This window comes from Oreochromis aureus, linkage group 6, assembly GCF_013358895.1.
Source record: "Oreochromis aureus strain Israel breed Guangdong linkage group 6, ZZ_aureus, whole genome shotgun sequence".
NCBI lineage: Eukaryota > Metazoa > Chordata > Actinopteri > Cichliformes > Cichlidae > Oreochromis > Oreochromis aureus.
The window spans coordinates 14,462,021-14,481,214 of NC_052947.1; the positions used below are offsets into that span (position 1 = coordinate 14,462,021).

General features: G+C 38.9%; 2 protein-coding genes across 4 annotated transcripts in view; both read right to left on the reverse strand.

Annotated features, from left to right (window-relative positions):
- The window catches only part of tmem131l (transmembrane 131 like), a 30,812-nt gene extending 28,782 nt beyond the window's left edge, over window positions 1-2,030 (reverse strand). Inside the window, exons 1-2 of one of the 3 annotated variants that reach the window (XM_039613407.1) lie at window positions 1,809-2,030; window positions 980-1,053 (exon numbers count right to left, since the gene is read on the reverse strand). In XM_039613407.1, coding sequence (XP_039469341.1) covers window positions 980-1,053; window positions 1,809-1,932 — 198 coding nt within the window. In that variant the 5' untranslated portion in view covers window positions 1,933-2,030. The remainder of the gene's footprint in view (window positions 1-979; window positions 1,054-1,808) is intronic. The other 2 variants (XM_039613408.1, XM_031729786.2) reach the window with 2 other exon arrangements.
- Window positions 2,031-3,765: 1,735 nt separating this feature from the next.
- On the reverse strand, window positions 3,766-19,089 carry mnd1 (meiotic nuclear divisions 1 homolog (S. cerevisiae)). Its single transcript, XM_031729825.2, has 8 exons — window positions 18,935-19,089; window positions 18,393-18,458; window positions 17,828-17,885; window positions 15,063-15,211; window positions 13,532-13,606; window positions 13,322-13,436; window positions 6,614-6,658; window positions 3,766-4,935 (listed from the first exon to the last, which is right to left on the reverse strand). Exons 1-8 carry the CDS (start codon window positions 18,935-18,937, stop codon window positions 4,829-4,831), a joined length of 618 nt encoding a protein of 205 aa, XP_031585685.1. The 5' UTR covers window positions 18,938-19,089; the 3' UTR covers window positions 3,766-4,828.
- Between the last annotated feature and the right edge of the window lie 105 nt (window positions 19,090-19,194).

Below are 19,194 nucleotides of genomic sequence, written 5' to 3' on the forward strand. Positions count from 1 at the left end.
ATCAAATTCCTCCCCTCAGCATATGAATTATTTATCAGTGTATACAGCTCACACTAAGAACTATCTGCAATGCTGAATCAACTGCTTCAGTGTTATCTCTGGTCTCTGGTCTATGGCAATTACCGTAGGGTGCACACCACAAAGCAAGCTTTTAAAAACTATACTATACAGTGGCAAAAATAAACTCTCTGCAAATGTTTCTGTGCAAAGGAGGCCGGCTTTTAATCGGACACAAAAGAATAATATTGAACACTTAAAAAAAGAAAAGAAAAGAAAGGTATGCAAATAGTTTAGTTTGCATTTAGTTTTTCACCTAAAGCAGCCAAACTATCAACACTGTCTCCTTGCAGAGTTTTTCAGGAAAATGCCACACCCCCTTTCAGGTAACCTGACAAGCCAGCTGGTGACTTCATGATAGGTTTATCAGTAAACACCGAACTTGTGCTGTTTACCCTTGCTCTTGCCTCACAATTACATAATCATCACAAACACCTACTTGAAAATGACTGGAAGTACTTAAAAAAACCCAACAACAACAAAAACGAACTGCATAACCTAGACTAAAATGAGTGAACCACAAAGCCGGAAGCAACTGCAAAGAAGTATTCAGGCTGTCACCGTGTGTTACTGACTGAACTCCACAATGGATAGCACGTACAAAAGAAAATAAGGAGGAGCCACATGGCAGGTGGCCTCCCGCTCTGCTTTCACTTTGGAGTTGTTTAATGAACTGTGACTACTAGCAAGATAACTCTTCTTGATAACTGTGTTGACAAAATCGTGGCGGGGTATTGACGAGTTTTTCCCTCTCAAACAGATCCAACTCAGTCTGCAAAGTGAGTCCAAAAACATCGGTGATGCTTTCAACCACACGTGTTCACTCATGCTGTCTGATGAGTTTTTTTTTTTTATTTTATTTTTTTTTTAAAGTGTGCACATACAGAGCCAAATACAAACACAGCCATTAGAAGGCACCTACCTGAAGCGGGGCTAATGGCTCTGCATCCTCTGGTTGCCAGACCTCGACCACGCTGGGTGACATCTGACTCAGAGCTTTGTAGGGAACAAGAAATCAAATTAACAGTTAGGTTCTGCCCTGGGAAACTGGGCAACATGGAAAACCACACACTCTGGTGGAAATGCATCCAAAGCACCCGAAAAGATAATAATTATAACATAAGTAATTAAAACTGCCAAGCCACATTATCTCTTATTACGAATGAATCAAGTGAAACTGAGTGGATGAGAATGACAGGCAAGTGAGGAAATGACTTCGCCTCGGAAGCCTCACAAAGGCTGTTTGCTAGCTGCTTGTTTAGCAGGGGGTTAGCTCGGTGGCTAACGAACTTGGGGAAACATCTCCCCTGCTGCTGCAGTAAACACGACTGTATGGTCATGTAAAGGGCAGCTTACAACACCGCGTAGATTTATTACAGTAACAACCGCTAAGCGGACGTTCAAAGTCTCACAACCCGCTCCTTCCCTGTCTGAGCAACTCAGTTTCGTTAAATCAAACAGCAGAGGGGAATTGGAAGCTAGCAAGAACTAACATTAGCGGGGTGATAAAGCACTAGCTACAAACCTCTCCCGAGTAAAAACACACACAAAAATAAAAACACCACTTTGACTTTTATTTTTATTATTTTTCACACACTTAGACTGACTGTGGACATTTCAACTCGCCTCTCGTCTTCCACAGTAACAGCCTAGCTAAATTAAAGCACATTTCTTCTCTTTTTTTTTCTCTGCAACGGTGGCGTGAACGCACCAGCCCCCCAAATCGGAAAATAAAGACGAGTATAACAAACCTTGGAGCTGAGCCCCTCCGTGCTGGACGCAGGGTAAAAGTAACTGTAGTATTCCTAGTAGTATATTGATCCACGTTTTCCTGTGACAGTGGCTGCCTTGGTGGAAGTCTTGTAGCCCCGCCATGCTGCCCTCTCTGCTAGCAGCCTGCCTTGTGTTTCGCTGCGTTGGTCTTTCTTTCTCTCAGCAAGCAGAAACAGCAGCAGTTGCGTCCCTCCCTCTGTCCCTCCCCGCCTGCTCAAGCAGACTACAGGCACTGCAGCAAGGCACGAGGTAAAAAGCCAACAAATAACATTCAAAAATAATAAAAAGTCTTCATGCAACCCTACATAAAACTGTAAAGTAGCCGAATACTCGAGGTGAAACAACTGAGTTGAATCAAATGCTGATATTTCTGACTAGCTTTAGTTAAGAGCTGCTATTTGATATTAGAAATTAAAACATAGTTAAACTTATCTGCACCTCAACCCTGCTAGAACACATCCCCAGAGGGTACTTTGCCCCCTCCCCACTGAATGGCTTTGCATAGTAAAGTACAGAAAAAATATAAAACAAAAATTGCAATTAAAAATTAACTTCAGTTTTATTTTAAAATGCACTGCTATTAATGGCAATACACCACACAGGAGATCTCAAGCTGAATGGCTTATAAAGCATTTAAATGCTATTGTAGATCAGCCGTGATCTGTCAGTTTAATATACATGTACTAACAGTAGGTGGAAAAATTGAGATTCTGGAAGTAATATCTGTAAATGAGATGTGCTTGGGCTTTATGAGATACAACATAAAAGTCTGGCTTACACATGGAGTCAGGGTTCATGTTATAGCATATACAACTAACAATAATAAAAATATTAGGGTCAAGTTTAGAGAGCCTTTCATTCTGATTCCTTTTAATCCATATGCTGCTAATGTGTTTGACATTTTTACTACAGATGTATTCTCCACTCCTGCTACTTTTACTTAGTTTCAGTAAGTAAATATTTCTAACACTGCTGGTGGCACAGAATTTCCAAGTGGGAAGTGACTACATGCATTAAACTCTACTTAATTTGCCAAGATATTTAAAGGAAACTTTTTGTCTTACTCTAATAAGCATACACAGCACTTTAAAATGGTAAATGGCCTGTATTTGTATAGTGCATTAATAATATAATAATGCATAATAATACTCAACTTGAAAGCTTTAGATTTTACAGTGTAAAAGTAGTCTCCTAATATATTTGCCCCCACCCCCCCAGTTTAATCCCGTGTGGCCTTGGCAGGCAGTTGTATATTAAACAGTAACTTCCCACACCTTGATCTTCTTCAGCAGTAAAAAGCAACCTACACTTTGATTCGTAATATAATCGCTTAGTCACAGGGGATATTTCACTTCATTTGTGTGTGATTCTTTTAACTGAGGTGAGATTTGAATGCAGGAATTTTACACTGTTGTACTGGCAGTGCCAGCGTGTAAATCGAGAGCTGAAGAGAGTACTGAGGAGCATTTGGAAATGTGTAATAAAATAGAAATTGGCTGGGCTTCAAATTTGCTTTGCAGAAACGTCGGCAAATGCATGCAATAAAAGTCCTTTACACTCCAGTTACACCACTCTGGTGTCATATGTTCATATGGGGGGAGGGCTAAGTCCTTGTGTCAGTACTGCTCTGTTGGTCTCTTTTGACAGCCAGGCATGTTTTAACCAGAGAAACTGCAAGCTGAGATTACCAAAAACTGTGCACACTGTTCTCAGAGTTTTGACATCCAACATGTCAGGCCCGTGAATCACAGTACAGGTTGGGCAGGTACACACATGAATACATCCAGGTTATTCTTGTGTGGGTGTGTCAGCTCCCTCAAACAAACTGCTGCTAGGCATTTCGACTATTTATTTTTTTCCAGCCTTGCTGTAGTCATCACTTCTAAGAAGGAGCTTAGAGTTGCCCCAAAAATATAACTATGGACATCCAAGGACTGCATTAGATGAGTCTTTATTATGCCACTAACTAAACCTACAGTAGTAAAACAGTGTCTTTTAAATTAGTAACTAACATCTGTCTCACATTCATTAATGCAGAAAAAAGAAAACCTTAGAAGAAGAGGCGAAAGATCAGATATTACATTTGCATGTCATTCATTTACTGGAATAAAAATGAAACTTATGAGCAAAGCAAAATGAGCACAGAGCTCATTTGAAATTTAAATCAAAGAACCCAGACACATTGGCCTTCTCAACTAGGTCACAGAGTAAACAAGACACACAACTGCCTATTTTGCATCTGGTTTGACAGAAAAAAGGAGCAAAAAAATAAGGTCAATAGTCATTCTAGACATGTTGTGACAGCAAAGATCTTTTTTGATCATCCAGAAAGTGAGTCCTGAAAAAAAACACACAAAAAAAACAAAAAACCCCCCCCTAAAATTTCAGGGTCGCTCTTGTAAAATTCCAGTGACGATTATAAAAGAAACAAAAACATCAAAGATAAGGCACTTGACACTGACCTTTGTAATTATAATACAACTAGGAAAGCATGCCCTGTAATATTCGAGAGAGAGAAAAGGAACATTTCTAAGAGAAAAGGAACATTTCTAAGAAAAAGTGCACAAACATTTGATTCCAAACCATCTGTTTAAACCATACAAACACGACCACTGGCAACACAAATGCACTAAGTGTCGATTCCTTTCCATCATCTACTCTGAGCTCTCAGTTTTCATGCAAACAGGTGTCCCAAAACTTTGGCTGCTAGCTTGTGTTCATCACAGGACCCTGTCAGCCCTCACAGCCACTAATGGTGTTTCAGACTCTTCTCTGGTTGCACCAAAGAAACATATCCACTGATGAAGTCCATCTGCCACCGCAAAGTCACTGACATCTGTCCTTATTCAAAATCCACCCGAGGGTGCGAGTGGAGCGTCTGGTGCTTTTATTTTCACTGAAACACGCAGCATGGAAATTAGAAATGCAGAGACCAGGTAGGTAGGTGTCAGAGGCCGAAACACATTATTCCATCACTGCGTCCATGACAAGCTGACAGTCAATCCATGTAGTCGAAGTCCTCCGGGATACCAAAGGCTTTATCAATGCGGCTGTTATCAAAGGCAAACTTCTTCTTTGTCCAGGACTTTATGGCGAAAACATTGTCTGAGAACAAGAGTAAAAAAAACATTAAATACATGAAATATAAATTAAATGACAATTTACAAATATATACTGTAAATTTACAGCAAAAGGAATCTGGACTGCTCATTCAGAAGCAAGGAGAAAGCCGGGTTACTATGACTGAAGATTGAGATTTTGAAAAGACGTCCTGGTTAGTGTGGCAGATTTAGAGGATCTGTTTTCCCAGTTTTGTCAATATCATGTAATTTTAGGAAACACAAACTGCCCTTAACAGTCTTTTGACATTTCACATCCAGCATTAACAAGAAGTCAAAGAAGTGTATATATACATGACATGGTCAGCTTATTCGCTTCACTCTAATCTCAAATTCTTTAATGATGTATGTGTATAATCCATATATAATATAATATATAACAATCCATTTAACTAACTCAAATTAAATATCTCTTGCTGTTTTATGGTGTTGAATTCACTGTAACAGCCTCATGTGAAAATAGTTTTAAAAAGAAAACATTTTATATATACCTGTGTCCTATTCTTAAATAATAGCAATAGTTTCGCTAAAAACAAAATGTCTATTTCAGGAAAACATTTTAACAGCTGAAGCTCTGAAGTCTCCAGTTTCAAAAGCAGAACAACTTCCTGCAGACTAACAACTGATCAGGAGCTTAAGCCAATGAACGTTGACTTGCACTTTTAGCGATGCCTTTCACTTCACTTCTGGAGGATTAGTTTTACTGTTCTCCAGTTTTGATATGACAAGCGATAAAATGTGTCGAGGCTTGTGTGGGCAGCCGCAGACAATTCATGAGCAGGCCAACATACAGCAGCAGTGTTTTAAAAACAAACAAGTTGCACAAAGTTGCAGCTACTTTTTCCATGAAACCTTCAAAATTTGGCTTTGCTGTGTTGATTTGAGTGTTTAGCCACAAACCCTGACCAGACCTGGTAAAATAGTAGCATTCGCTCTAACAGCATAACATGAGAACTTTATAGCTCGTAGTAAAAGACGTTACTGTGCAAATTCAACAGCTGCGCTACGAGGAAACACTTATGCATGTTTGTTTCATACTGTCCAGCTCAGAAAAGAGAAGTACAAATCGTGAATGAGGCAGAAATGACTCACTTTGGTTTTTTTTAACTGAGCTTCCTTCCATGAAAGCAAAGCAAAAGCTCTCCAACCAAAACTGACAACACCACTCTGTTGACCTGCAGCAGGCAATGTTGATCTAAAGAGTCAAAAGACCGCAGGCATCGACGGTTACCATGATCGCTAAAGGTCAGCTGTGTCCAAGGTTACCATTCAGGTCAACAAACGTACACACAGAGCCTAAGCGCGGACTACTTAGAGCGACAGCTGGACTAGAAAGTGCCTTCGCAGATTTCACTTTAATGCACTTTCATGTGCATTAAACAGTAATCAGAGATAAAGTCCGAATGCTGTCATTCACATTTTTCTCTCCAGCTTTTTTTCTTGACTAACCAGAAATTTCAAACAGAAAACAGTAAACCAAGGTCAACCAACAATCAGCCGTCCAAAATCCACAAATAGTGACAACAAAATAAAACAACTCTCACTTTTTAAACAAGCACTACAACCAGATATTGGGCATTTTTTGCTCTTGCAACTTCAATCCAGACCTATTACATGTCTATGTATATTTAAAAAGAAGAAAGAAAAGAAATTAGCAGACTCACCTGTCCACCTGGAAACAGCTTCTTTTGCTATAACATTTGATTTTTCTGCAAAACAAAATTTTGGATTAGTATGTGCGTCCAACTAGTCAGTAACCGCTTATCCAGAGATACGAGATAAGCGAGCCCCGGTGCAAAAGCACACAGGTTTGCAGCTGGAAAGCATTTAAGCATTTTTTTCAAAGCATCTACTGAACACATAACAAAGTCATTACAATAACATCACTCCAAGTTTTGCTTCAGCATGTCATTAAAAGTGTCATGTTTGCACTGTTGCTGCAGCTGCTGTTGAGGTGTGTTGTTTGCGTTCAGTACATTTAGTAACCTTTGTAACATGTTTTGAATGCTATTTCCTATGATTTGTTTCTTATGACCTTTGGTGTTTGCAAGCAAGGCTCACACACTGTGCAAATACAAAATGCTTAATGTGAAAACGTCAGCTGACACGGAGGACTCCCCAGATAAGAAAACACTCTTAAACTAATGGAAGTCTGGTAGATTATATAAGACTGGGAAAAACGCTGAAAAAAAAAAAAAAAAAAAAAAAAAAAGAGGAAAATAAGCTTGCAACACAAGCACAAATGAAGGCTGGCAACAAACCATCCCCTCTGAGGAGGAAGTGGTGGTCAGGGATGTGATGGTTGGGTGGCCACAGCTGTGCTGTATGACTAAGTGGCGGTATCCTATTAAATTAAAGTGGACACTAACTTACTCATCCCCTGCAGCTACAATGGCCCTGAAAGAGCGCTTTATACTGTAAAAAAGTAGAACTGAGCTGAACAATATGTTCCCACTGGACAGCACTCAGAGTGAAGTTTAGATTAAGCATAAAAACACAGATAACATCAAGTTTCCACTCACCTGGAATAATCACATCATATTTTAACAAAAGTAATACAAAAAAATAAAACAAATAATGATAACCTTTTTCACAGACATTAATCTGGCTGCTGTATGAGTGTGAATTGTTCTACAATAGGCTTGAATCCAGCACAAATTATTTCAGTCCAACAGCTCTGGATAGTTTCTCTCCGATCTGTCCTTCTGGAAGCTTGAAAAGGTTCAGTACCAGTAAAATATCTGTTTGAATCACCAGAACAAACATTGCTTGTGAGGACCATTTCAACACTTAACTGATATTGCGTAAAAATAAAATTGAATTTCTCCAGAAACAAATCTGAGTAGGAAGTGAATTAATTCAACAATCGCTGACTCAAAGTTGGAGAACCTGATTTCACTTTATGGTTAAAAATGTGTATGCTAAACGAAACACAGCTGCTGGGTGCAAGGTAGAAACGTTTCACGCATCGACTGACATGGCTCACAGACACACAACTTTTTATTTTCTTAAATAATTTATTTTTCTCTATCTGGCAGGACCCCTGCTCACTAATCAACAGAAACAAGTTAACTGTAGATAAACAAGGTAAAGAATTTTTTATGGGACCCTGACGCCAAATATCATATAAAATGTTTAACATAATTAAAAGTTATGCACTTTGCTTTGTGTGCCACAAAGCAACATATAAACTTTTATTATAATACATAGAAGAAACAGAAAAGATTATCCCCCAAAAATTCTTCTTTGTTAAAAATAAATCAAAATCATATTTTTAATCACCTATAAGCCCACTAATAAATCTGTACTTGTCTGACTTCCTGTTACTGTGGTTACATATAAAATGCTGATTTCTTTGCCTTTACTCTGTCTTGTGGTTTGCAAAGCAAGTTACTTGCAAACTGAACAAAATGAACACACCGATTAAATCCACCCCCACGTCTGGTTAGCTGTGGTGCGTCCTCTGCTGCATGTGGTGCAGACACTGGTGGAGTATTATAAACGATGGAGCTGGAGCTGCTAACACACCGATACCCTAAATATCTGTTAGGCTGACATCAATTATTAATATTGGCCAATTTAAGTACAGTCTGGGCTCGATTACACTGGAATGGTTTCTGTTGGGCTGTTTAATGGTTTCATTCAAACCTTATTGGTATCTATGGGTGTGGCAACCATTGTTTAACATGCAGAGACAAGAAGGCATGAAAGCTTTGTTTTTGGCCAGGTTGCATTTTTTGTTAGTACCTAGTGTTTGTTTGTGTTTCTGTCACTTGGCTTGGTAAATATGTGGAAAGGCATGTTGTGTTTAGGTAAGTCGTGCTGAAGTTAATGGGGCAAACTTACTTCTGGTAATTCAGCATTCTTGCACATCGCCTGACTTCCTTTATAATTTCTAACTTTGCAAGTCAACTAATTTTCCGTATTCCTACAACTCCTTTACTACAAATCAAAAAAAGAAAGAAAGAAAGAAAAAAAAGGCAATTAATGGTTCAAATGTGAATAATAATCCTGTCAAAAACAGCACGGGCAACACCCTTGAAGATATCTAATGAGCCTTCATGTGCACAGCTATCACATATGCAGGAACAAGTCTGAGCTCATTCTGCAAGTTCAGTCTGATCCTCTTCAGCAGCAGACATTACATAATATCATACAGCTGGATACTGCTCTCGAGCTTTGCTGATGGTTATCTGTTAACAAAGCTCTCTATGTGGTAAACCTGGCAGTAAAAGACAAATAAGATCTGTAGACATGTGGCAACAGTAAAAGTAGAAAAAAAGAATTTAACTGTAATGGTGGGCTAGTTTCCTCGCAGTCCGCCTGCTGAACTGTTTTGTGTCAATATCACTATGATCTGTGTGAGATGTACTCATAATGATCCATCTACAAAGAGTATAGATAACTGGCCGTACTCCATCCTCCTTCAACTGCACCACTGACTGTATAATTATTGTTTTACATATTAAAATATAAACAATATTTATTGCTCCTGAAGCAGGTAAAATATCATTTAAGGAGGAACTATGTGCTAAAACCTGTGTTGTAAACACAATCCTAGTCATTTATGATCAAGGTGACTTTCTCAGCAACATTTAAACTGCTTGTTTTTCCCTGAGTAACGTTGTCTTTCTGCTCAGATTTGAAAGTTTGACTCAGCTTCAGTTCAAATCATTTGGGCATTGTAACGCAACATAACAGGGGTGAAGCCGTGGTCCATTTCATACACTACCCAAAATAAGGTTTCTAAACCAGTATGTGAAGGCGAGTAAAACCTCTTTACAAACAACTCCAGACTCCCTGTGCTTTGAAGAGAGTCTGAGAATTCATGAAGTTCAATTTTGCTGGTTTTGAGATGTGAAAGTAACTGTACAACCATTTTCAAGCATGCCGACTGCAGTGCTGCTGATCTGATTAAAATCACACAGAGAGGTGTTTTTGTCCTTTGAATAAGACAAGGACAAGATTTTTAAAAGCTGCCTAGTTTAAAACAATGCTTCATTAAATTTATTAAACATTATGGCCTTTATGATAGGAAGATTTACCATCTAATAAACAGAGACAACACAAGAAGCCCACGACATTTGGTGACTTCAAGCAACTGGGGGGGGGGGGGACAACACACACACACACACACACACAAGAAAAGGACAAAAAACTGAAACCGGTGATAACACGAAGTGGGTGGGCCATCAGATAAACGTGTCTTAACTTTTAGCAAGACGAAGGTGACAAATACATTTGAAGGTTACCTAGGCAACTGAAGCCCAGAATGCAGCTAGCTACAAACTGTCAGCTTCAAAGCGACGTGCGGTGAGCGAATCGCTGCCTCTGTGGACTCATCTTTAACACTTGACTGTATTCTGACAATACCACTATCAATTCAATTCATTTTATATAAGCACATTTAAAAACAACACAGGTTGACCAAAGTGTTGTCTACTTACACAACAAGTACTATAAAAGGGATTTAACACGGATTCATTTTCTCATCAATCAGTAATGTGGTCAATGAAATGTCAAAAAACTTTTCCATCATTATTTTTTTTCAATAAAATAATTAACCTGTATTAGTACCATCCTTCTAGATTACACAAAAATTGTTTTAGTTAAGGATAATTTATACTAGAGATGTAAGACAGAAAGAGGTATTATTTTACAGGCTGTCCTACCACAGCTGAATAAGTCTGTAATGGCGGTACTGCCGGTCGGTTTAGTGACTTGTGCCAAAGTAATTCGTAAGTTTTGGAAAGCACCTCAAACTCAGATAGTGAAAATGTAGACTGAACAAATGATGCAACACTGTTGCCTGTCAGAATATGTTGGGAAGGTTTAACTATAATACTGAGATTATCATGGAGCAATGGGACAGTAACCGTGAGTTCATATTCAAAGACAAAATTAAAACATAACTTGATATGAAGTGGACAGCATGCACTGGACATCTGGCAAATGAATATTACCCAATAATTGCCTCATACACCTTAGTCTGTATCAGCGCCTTTGACTGCCCTGTTTTGATGTTTTTAAAAATAACTCAAAAATTCTCAATTATAAGCAAAACAAAGAATTGTTACTTTTCAAACACACTCCTATTTAAAAAGCCAGAATTTTTTTTAATGTTTTAAATTTTGCTTCAACATTGAACATAGTTTGGCTCCACTGTAAAATGGCTGCAAATTCAACATTTTAGGTTACGTGCAACGGCAGCAATGATGCCTCTCCATCTCATTTCAGGTAGACTGGTCATAAGTAATGTGCACGGTCATGTGGCCATTAGTACACCACAGTGTTGTCACGGTGGAGTGGAAAAAAACCGGTAAGCTGGGAGGTGCAGGTAAACAGACCAGATATTTGTCTGACACCACCACCAGTCACATGAGCAGATAAAGGAACACACCTCCCATATTGCAGGTCAGATGTAGCATGAAAACAAAGCACTATCAGATTTTTGCAATACTATCAATAGCTGTGTCTGTTTGTGGTTCCCTTCTGTAAGGGGTGTGGGACAGCCAGCGAAGGACTCCAAGGCCTTCATATTTTAAAAGCTTTTTAATGCCAGCCCTGTGAGCTGACAGGTCAGAGGTAATAAGGTTAATTTGGCTGCAATAAAAACTTTCAGACTTCTGTGTCCGCAAGAAGAGTTACACTTTTCAAACTTACCTAACTGCAACAGCTTAACCAGTCTGAGGTTTATATCTAAGTACATCCTGAAAGCAAGGTGAGTGGCCACTTGTGACCATTTTTCACTTCCTGAGTCTCTTAATTTAAACCGTGAGAATGTTTGACCCCGCAGCTTGACATGTTTGCTCTCAGCAGTACACTCACTGGTGTCTCATGTAGCAGGTACACACCCTACAACCTTGTTTAAGCTACTTGGCACGGTAAGATCAGCTGAATCCAACCGTGGTTGCTGCTGAAGAACGTCCTTTGCAAACAATAAAAAGTTGGTTGGTAATAATGCGGGTGTTTTTCCTTCTACATTAATCATGAATGCAGTTAAGCATCACCTGACAAGCACAAAGGACCTGCTTTGACCCGTATTCATTGCCAAAAGGAAATACTTCCCTTTAGCTCTACAAACCTGATACCAGTGAGGTTAGGTGAACACGGAAATAAAGATTTAAGCTAAATGCTAGTCTGAGGAGCAGCAAGTATTTCCAGTTTTAGTCTGCAGAGACCAACAAAACGAAAAAACAAAACAAAACAAAAAACTAAATGTAGCCAGCAACTACAGCAATGTTGTAGATAAAGACACGAAGAGTACAACTGTTTATACGTTATTTTAAAAAATAGTTGCAAGTGTACACAAGCACACCTACAAAAGTGCCACTGCAATGAGATAATCATCTGCACTCATTTCACCTGGGAGGTTTTAATGTTATGGCTGATTGGTACATTTCCCAGGTCACTATTGAACCTTTCCTTAGAAATGTTCCCAACATCTGTTAAATGCATTTGAATGCACCTTATTTAGGGCTATCAGTAAACAAGTGAGGAGGAAATTTAAAGGCTGGGAAATCCCACTTATATCTAACATTGACTTGATGCTATTGACAAATGCCAACTGCAGTGCAGCACTGATGACCAGAGGTGCTTTTAGCCACCATTTCCATTAATGTAGCTGTCTCTGTGTTGAACAGATGAACATTTTTCATGTCTGCCAACTGCACCAGAGTCTTCTTTGTATCACCCCGATGCCTGACACCGTGTGGGAGGCTACGCTGAAACAATGCGGCTCCTACGGCACAATTTTGATTATGCAAAATTGTGCCGTAGTGTGTATTATCTGGCGTGAAACCATTTATCCACATTAGGCTGAACACTACAGAAGCTGCTCGGATGCTTATGCGTCTTGGATGATACCCAACTCTTTTTAATAATAGACCCTCGCTGGATGCAAAACAGTGCCATCTGCATTCATAAGCCCTGTGATGCTGGGAAGCAGCATCTGATTGAATCTTGTTAAACAAACATTAATTTTATAACCACACATGTGCTGACTTGGTCGAAACATGCTTTGCACATTGTATTCCTGTGTTAACTTAACATCTAGTGATGTAACAGTTTGTAATCCCACTGATTAGAAAAATCAAACTTCTTTTATGATGTAAAAGAATCCAACAGCTATAAAGCTTGTGATAAAATATTTAAAGACAAATAGAGAGCAAAGTACAGCAGCAGCCTATTACGACTAACATCAAATATCACCTCATCAGCACAGGTCAGATCAATATGCTGTTCACATTTGGACATTTAAAGCTTCACATGGGGCTCCATGCCTCCCATGAGTAACTGTAGGTGATGCGATTGATGCAATAATTTAAAAGTGACCTTTTTCGAGAAACCAGTAGGTCTGTAGCTGTACTCACTCATCTCCTCGACGACCTCAGGGTCACACTCTCTGTACTTCTCCAGCTCGGCCTGCAGCTGTGTGCGCTCCTCTCTCAGAGCCTGCAGCTCCTTCAGCAAAGAACTTCTTTCTTTCTGCAGAGACAAACATCGATTTCACATACTCAGTGCATTAAAGGGATGATATTCATTTTATTTCAGTGGTTTAAGTTTGAATTTTGTATACTTACTGTATCCTGACGCCCCACTTTCGCTTTTTCGACTGCTTTCTCCAGGGATGCTTTCCGCTGCTTTGCCTCAGAAATCTTTAAAGTACAACAGTATCACGTTAAAGCTTTTCTTACAGTACTAATCAGCAGATAACAGATTTTCCTGAACTGTGATATAAATAAACAGTAAAGCCACTTCTGCTGTTAACAACATCGATGTTTCTACTGATAAGTGCTGCAATAATTACTGAGACCACCCAATAATATGCTGAAACAACTCAACACGGGAGCCCTTGTAAGTGATTAATACAATAATAATTAATACAATCACAAAATCTTAATGGTACACGAATGCTTACCCGTACTAAACTCTTAGCCAATTACAGAGCTGTTAACTTTACAGTTCAAGCATACAATAGAATTAATGTGGCTGCAAGAGGGAGCTAGCTTTTATTCTAACTTTAAATTGCACCTCATCATTTTCCACACAGTCAACACTTTACTCTCGTCCTTCCACTCAAAACATCAAGCATTGCTGCAAAATGAATGTCTGATGATCTCAGTGACCAAATGTTGTGATATCGCATAAACAGCTCTATATTGTCACCACGTGCGGTACAACCAAACATCGTCATTACTTAGTGAGCGCTTGCTGCTTAAGATCTGTCCCAGAAATCTGGTGGCTAATGTTCTCTGAGGAGTCGCCACCCTCACACCATCTGTCAGCCGTGAAATAGGCGAGGGAAGTGGGTCATCGCCAAGGACGACACGGTGGTGAACACAAATCTCACATAAATGAATACCATGATTTTTATTATTAGCTACAACTGGGCATCATTTTTAAATGTGTATTTTCATTTTTTTTAAATGACATAGCTGACAAAAGAAAACATACGTAATAGTGATACTAACTATTAAAGACATTTTTATTGCTATTTCTTACCATCTAAATGAACCAGGATCTGTAATATGGGACAGATACATCAAAAAATGTCTGAGTTAAAATTTCAGACTTTAATCTTTAATTGGTTTTGAGATATCGTGTCCAAAAATTGCCTCAGATTTCAATGTGCAAAGAAAATTGCCTGAAAGTGAGTCAATGGACCATTAAAAAAACAAAAAAAACAAAACACCTATATCTTGAAATGTATAAGATATATGAAGCTACAATCATTATATATGTGCAAATATATTTGGACCATAAGATTTGTATTCAAGCCAGAGACAGTCGAGCAGAAAAAGTTCTAAAAAAGTAGCTGATTTGAGATGGAATGACCTACAACTAAGATATAAAACAAACTCTGACAAGCTTCCTGTTTAATCAGCAGCTCATTTGCATTTTCTTCCCATTTCTATTTTCACCCTCTATTAGCAGAAAAGTCTTCCAGGCACTGTTGACCTCACGTGCTGACCTTATTACTGTAAACTGCGAGGGAGAAGTACCCAAGTATCATCCTGTGAAACCAAAATCACCCCTTCTCATTTTTTGCTGTGGTGCTTATGCTTGATGCGACCTTTAATTGGAAATCAAACTAGAAGGGACTGCGCTCACCTGTTTTTGCAGCTCCTCCAGTTTGTGGTTGCGAGCATGTAAGGCTTTACTGGGAAAGGCCCAGTAATAATTGGATGTACCTACTCTCTCACAGTCCACCATGTTGTCATCGACAAGGCTTTGCAGCACTTCCTTCACAGTCATGGGAGCTGAAATCAGCAGAGCACAAACATTAAAATGGTGTTTATTTCTCCAGCGCTCAACTGCACGCCCGTGGAGTTGATGCCATTTGGGTACGATGCTTTCTCCTGATTTAAAATGGAGTTATGGCCCGTACAAGCTAGGCAGTCTGTAGCCTTTATATCTGTAAATATAAAACGCATCTGATGCTGGGCTTGGCAGTGCACTCTGCAGAGGACTTACAAGTCAAGTCATCATAAGGTCTCACTTTTTACTGCTGGAAATGTATGCTGCTCAAATTACAAAACTCAAACCCACACATCTGCAGCCTATCTGGCTGTTTCATACAGATCTGAGTGAACGCTGCATGAGAGGATGTAACAGAGCAGAAGCTACATCTTGAACAGTGTCAGCGGTGAAATGTGATCCTCCTACACGCTTTGCTCCACTGTTTAACTGAAAGAGCTTATCTGCTGAGAGGATGTGGATCCAGCAGCAGAAAGAATTGGATGGAAAACGGGGAACACTCTGGATGGATTAACCAAAGTCCATAAGTTCTCATTTCTCTTTTTTTCATCTATAAGATTCAAGTAGCTTCATCCTATTCTGACTCCTATGTATGTTATTACCGCTCTTTTTCCCTCCATTCAACTAGCCCCTTTTGTCACATTTCCAACCCTTCTACAGGAAAGCGTCCCCCACAATACAAATCTCTTATTGCCCCTTCCCCCCATCACGCAATAACAGGGGTCAGAAACATGTGCTTTTAATCATGGCAACAAGATCCAGTTTCTTTAGATTAATGTTGTGTCCATTTCAAAACAGAATCTCTCCTTTGTTCAGTCAAACACGCTCAAGAATTTCATTCTTCAAGGCGATTTAGCACCTAAAAATCTAATTTTGTATTATTAGACATTTTGCCTCAACCATCAGAAAGTCAGGCTGCAAAACCAAAAGCTTCCAAAAGCTTCTGAACTAAATGATTTCTGCTACTGATAAGTTTTGTTCTGCTTACACACACTAAAGATGGCAATAGCCCGTCCTGGTTGCCATGGCAATTCTGTAAGCATGTCACCACAATGTTTTTAAGAATTCATGAATGTGCATTGCACGCTGATGCTGTTTGTCCTTATGATGTTCATCCATGTCCATCTGTTTGTCATTTTTCTGTCATACTCTAATTCTCCTTTCCATTAATCATGCCTGGATGAACACAATGGTCAGTTTTCCATAATTTTCGGATATCAGTCTTACACTAATAACATTTACGGGTCACTTACAAGACTCAATTTAATTCAATTTTATATACATAGCACTAAATCACAACAACGGTCACCTCAAGGTAAGGTAAAGACTCTACAATAATACAGAGAAAACCCAAGAAACAGACAACGCCCTAAGAGGAAGCATTTGGCGACAGTGGGAAGGAAAAACTCCCTTTCAACAGGAAGAAACAGGACAAAAGACAAACTGTGGAAAAGAGCCAGAGATTAATAATAACCAAGGACTACATGCAGAGTGGTGTGTAAATGCAATGAATGGAAAAAAAGATTAATGAAGAAGAAACACAAATTGCATCATGGAGAGCCTAAGCCTACCGCAGCGTAACTAAGGGAGGATTCTGGGTCACCTGATCCAACCCGATCTATACGCTTTATCAAAAAGGAAACTTTTAAGTCTAATGATTATGAAGTCACATTAATGCAGAGACGGGCACAAGATCTGATTGTGCATGCCTCTTGTGCATCACTGTGAGTTGCACAGCTCACTTTAAAAAAAAAAAAAGAAGAAGAAGATGCCGCTAACTCTAACACTTTGGCGTGAGACACCCGCTTTCGACCCATCTCACTCTGCCTAAACTAACCACACACGCATTAAGAGGAAGTCTCAAAGTGAGACCTTCATGGGGAAATAAATATGATACAAATTGGCAAAAGTCAGGCTTTGTCTACATTCAACACACCGATTGTGTTACTTTAGTTGCAGAAGGTGCACACAGATCGTTCAAAAAAATATATATATTATTATTAACTGAACACCTTTCATGTACATTGCTTTTTTTTTTCCACTTAAAAAAAAAAATAAAAATAACACTAAAGTACAGCTGGACAGTCAAATATTTCCTTAACAAGACTCATCAGAAATGACAAGAACCTACATTTTGATAAAACAGTGACTGAAGATTTTTTTGTTGCTTCCAGCTGTTTCCTTTTCCTCTGAGTTTATTACAAACCAACATCACAGCAGCAAGATCACCTCATGAGCCATCTGGCTGGATGAAATATGAGGCTATTCTGGTAAGTGGATATAAATACAAACAAAATCAGAAGAAAGTCTGGTCTAGGAAAAATAAGTGTTTTCTAAAAATAGAGTGAAGTCTCAACCAACCTTTAAACTGAACTACTGTAACAGAGGACTCAAAGCACTTCACCCAGTCTCTCTCTCTCACACACACACACACACACACACACACACACACACACACACAGTTTTTATCTAAGCCTGAGCACTTTGACTAATATTCACACACAGAAGCTTCAAATTTTTCACTCACACTCCAATCAGCTAACACTTTGACATTCAGACTAGTGGAGTCAGGGATCGAACCACTGACCTTCCGATTGGAACTGTTGTTCCTTACTCACCTATGCCTTTTGACTTTGGGGCAATCTTCTCAATGTCTTTCAGCTGAAACACATCTTTCTGGGAAGAGAGCACAAGAACATGTTCCAGGATTTAAAAAACAAACAAACAAACAAACAAAATAAAAACTTCAATATCACAGAGAAAGAAATAATTTAAAAACTATTACATCTCAAAGAACTGCTTCTGGATGGTAACATAAATAACATTTGCATAAACAGAAAATAAATTGATTTTCTGGATATTTTAATTTGTGGTTTATCCATGTTAAGGACCGCTTAAGTGTCTCATTTTCTGCACTTTTTATTGCCTGATTTAAATGTTGAAAACCAAGTTTTTAACTCAATATTACGGTGCATGGATTTAAACATTGAATCAAACACGTCATCTGCTGCCTGGGGGTGGGGAGTGGGGGGTATGTTTAGTCAGAAGATGTATTACATCACGCATGTATAATGGTTAAAAATAATCACATAACAGCAATGACCAGTATTAATAATAGGACACAGAGTAGGACAGAACAGTGGGGATATGGAGGCTGGGTCACCTGCAATGGTACAAACTCACAGATTCAAAGAAAATCTCCATCATGCGAGTTCTCTTCTCCTCCAGACTTAGTCCTTTCTTCTTTGACTGTAACAGGGGGTTAATGTTATTCATCTATATGTGAGGCACTGAGTTACTAACACTTATTATTTACGAGTAACAAGGAGCCAAAGGTAATAGAGATTAGAAGAATGACCTCTTGAAATCTTTCATCTAAACAAGTTGTTTATATATTCAGTGGTTCACTGTGAAGTAACAAAATGAAATAGACTGCTAGCAGGGGTATGACTGGTCCAATGACAGGTAATGTAAAGTTTGTAGCCGTTTACCAAATGTATGATGTGAAATAATAAATGCTGCTTTGTGAAAGTATCGTTAGCGATAGGTATAAGCTTTTACTCTTTATCATGCTGCTGTAGCACAATCATTTCCCTTGTGGGATCAATAAAGTAACTGTCTATTTATCTAAGCTATAAGCTAGCTTACAAATGATAGCAAACAACTACGTAAACGCCGGTGGTCTTTACAGTAGGTACAGCAGGTTAAGTTGCACTTCTGCTTACCATTTTTCGATGTAGAGCTCACCAACAACGACCACTAAGATTAACGTTTTAGCCACCTGAGGGTAACACAGGGCTGTTGAAAAGTTTTTAATGTAAAGAAGAAAGATTAGGCGACGTATAAGCAGAGCGGGGACGCAGCAGTAGCGAATTTCCCGCGGAAGGCTGTGACGTACCAATGTTGCGTTTACGGAACTCCAAAACTCACCAGATGTTTTTTGTGAGCTTAGAGTTACTGTCTGTTTGATAGAGATACAGAATCA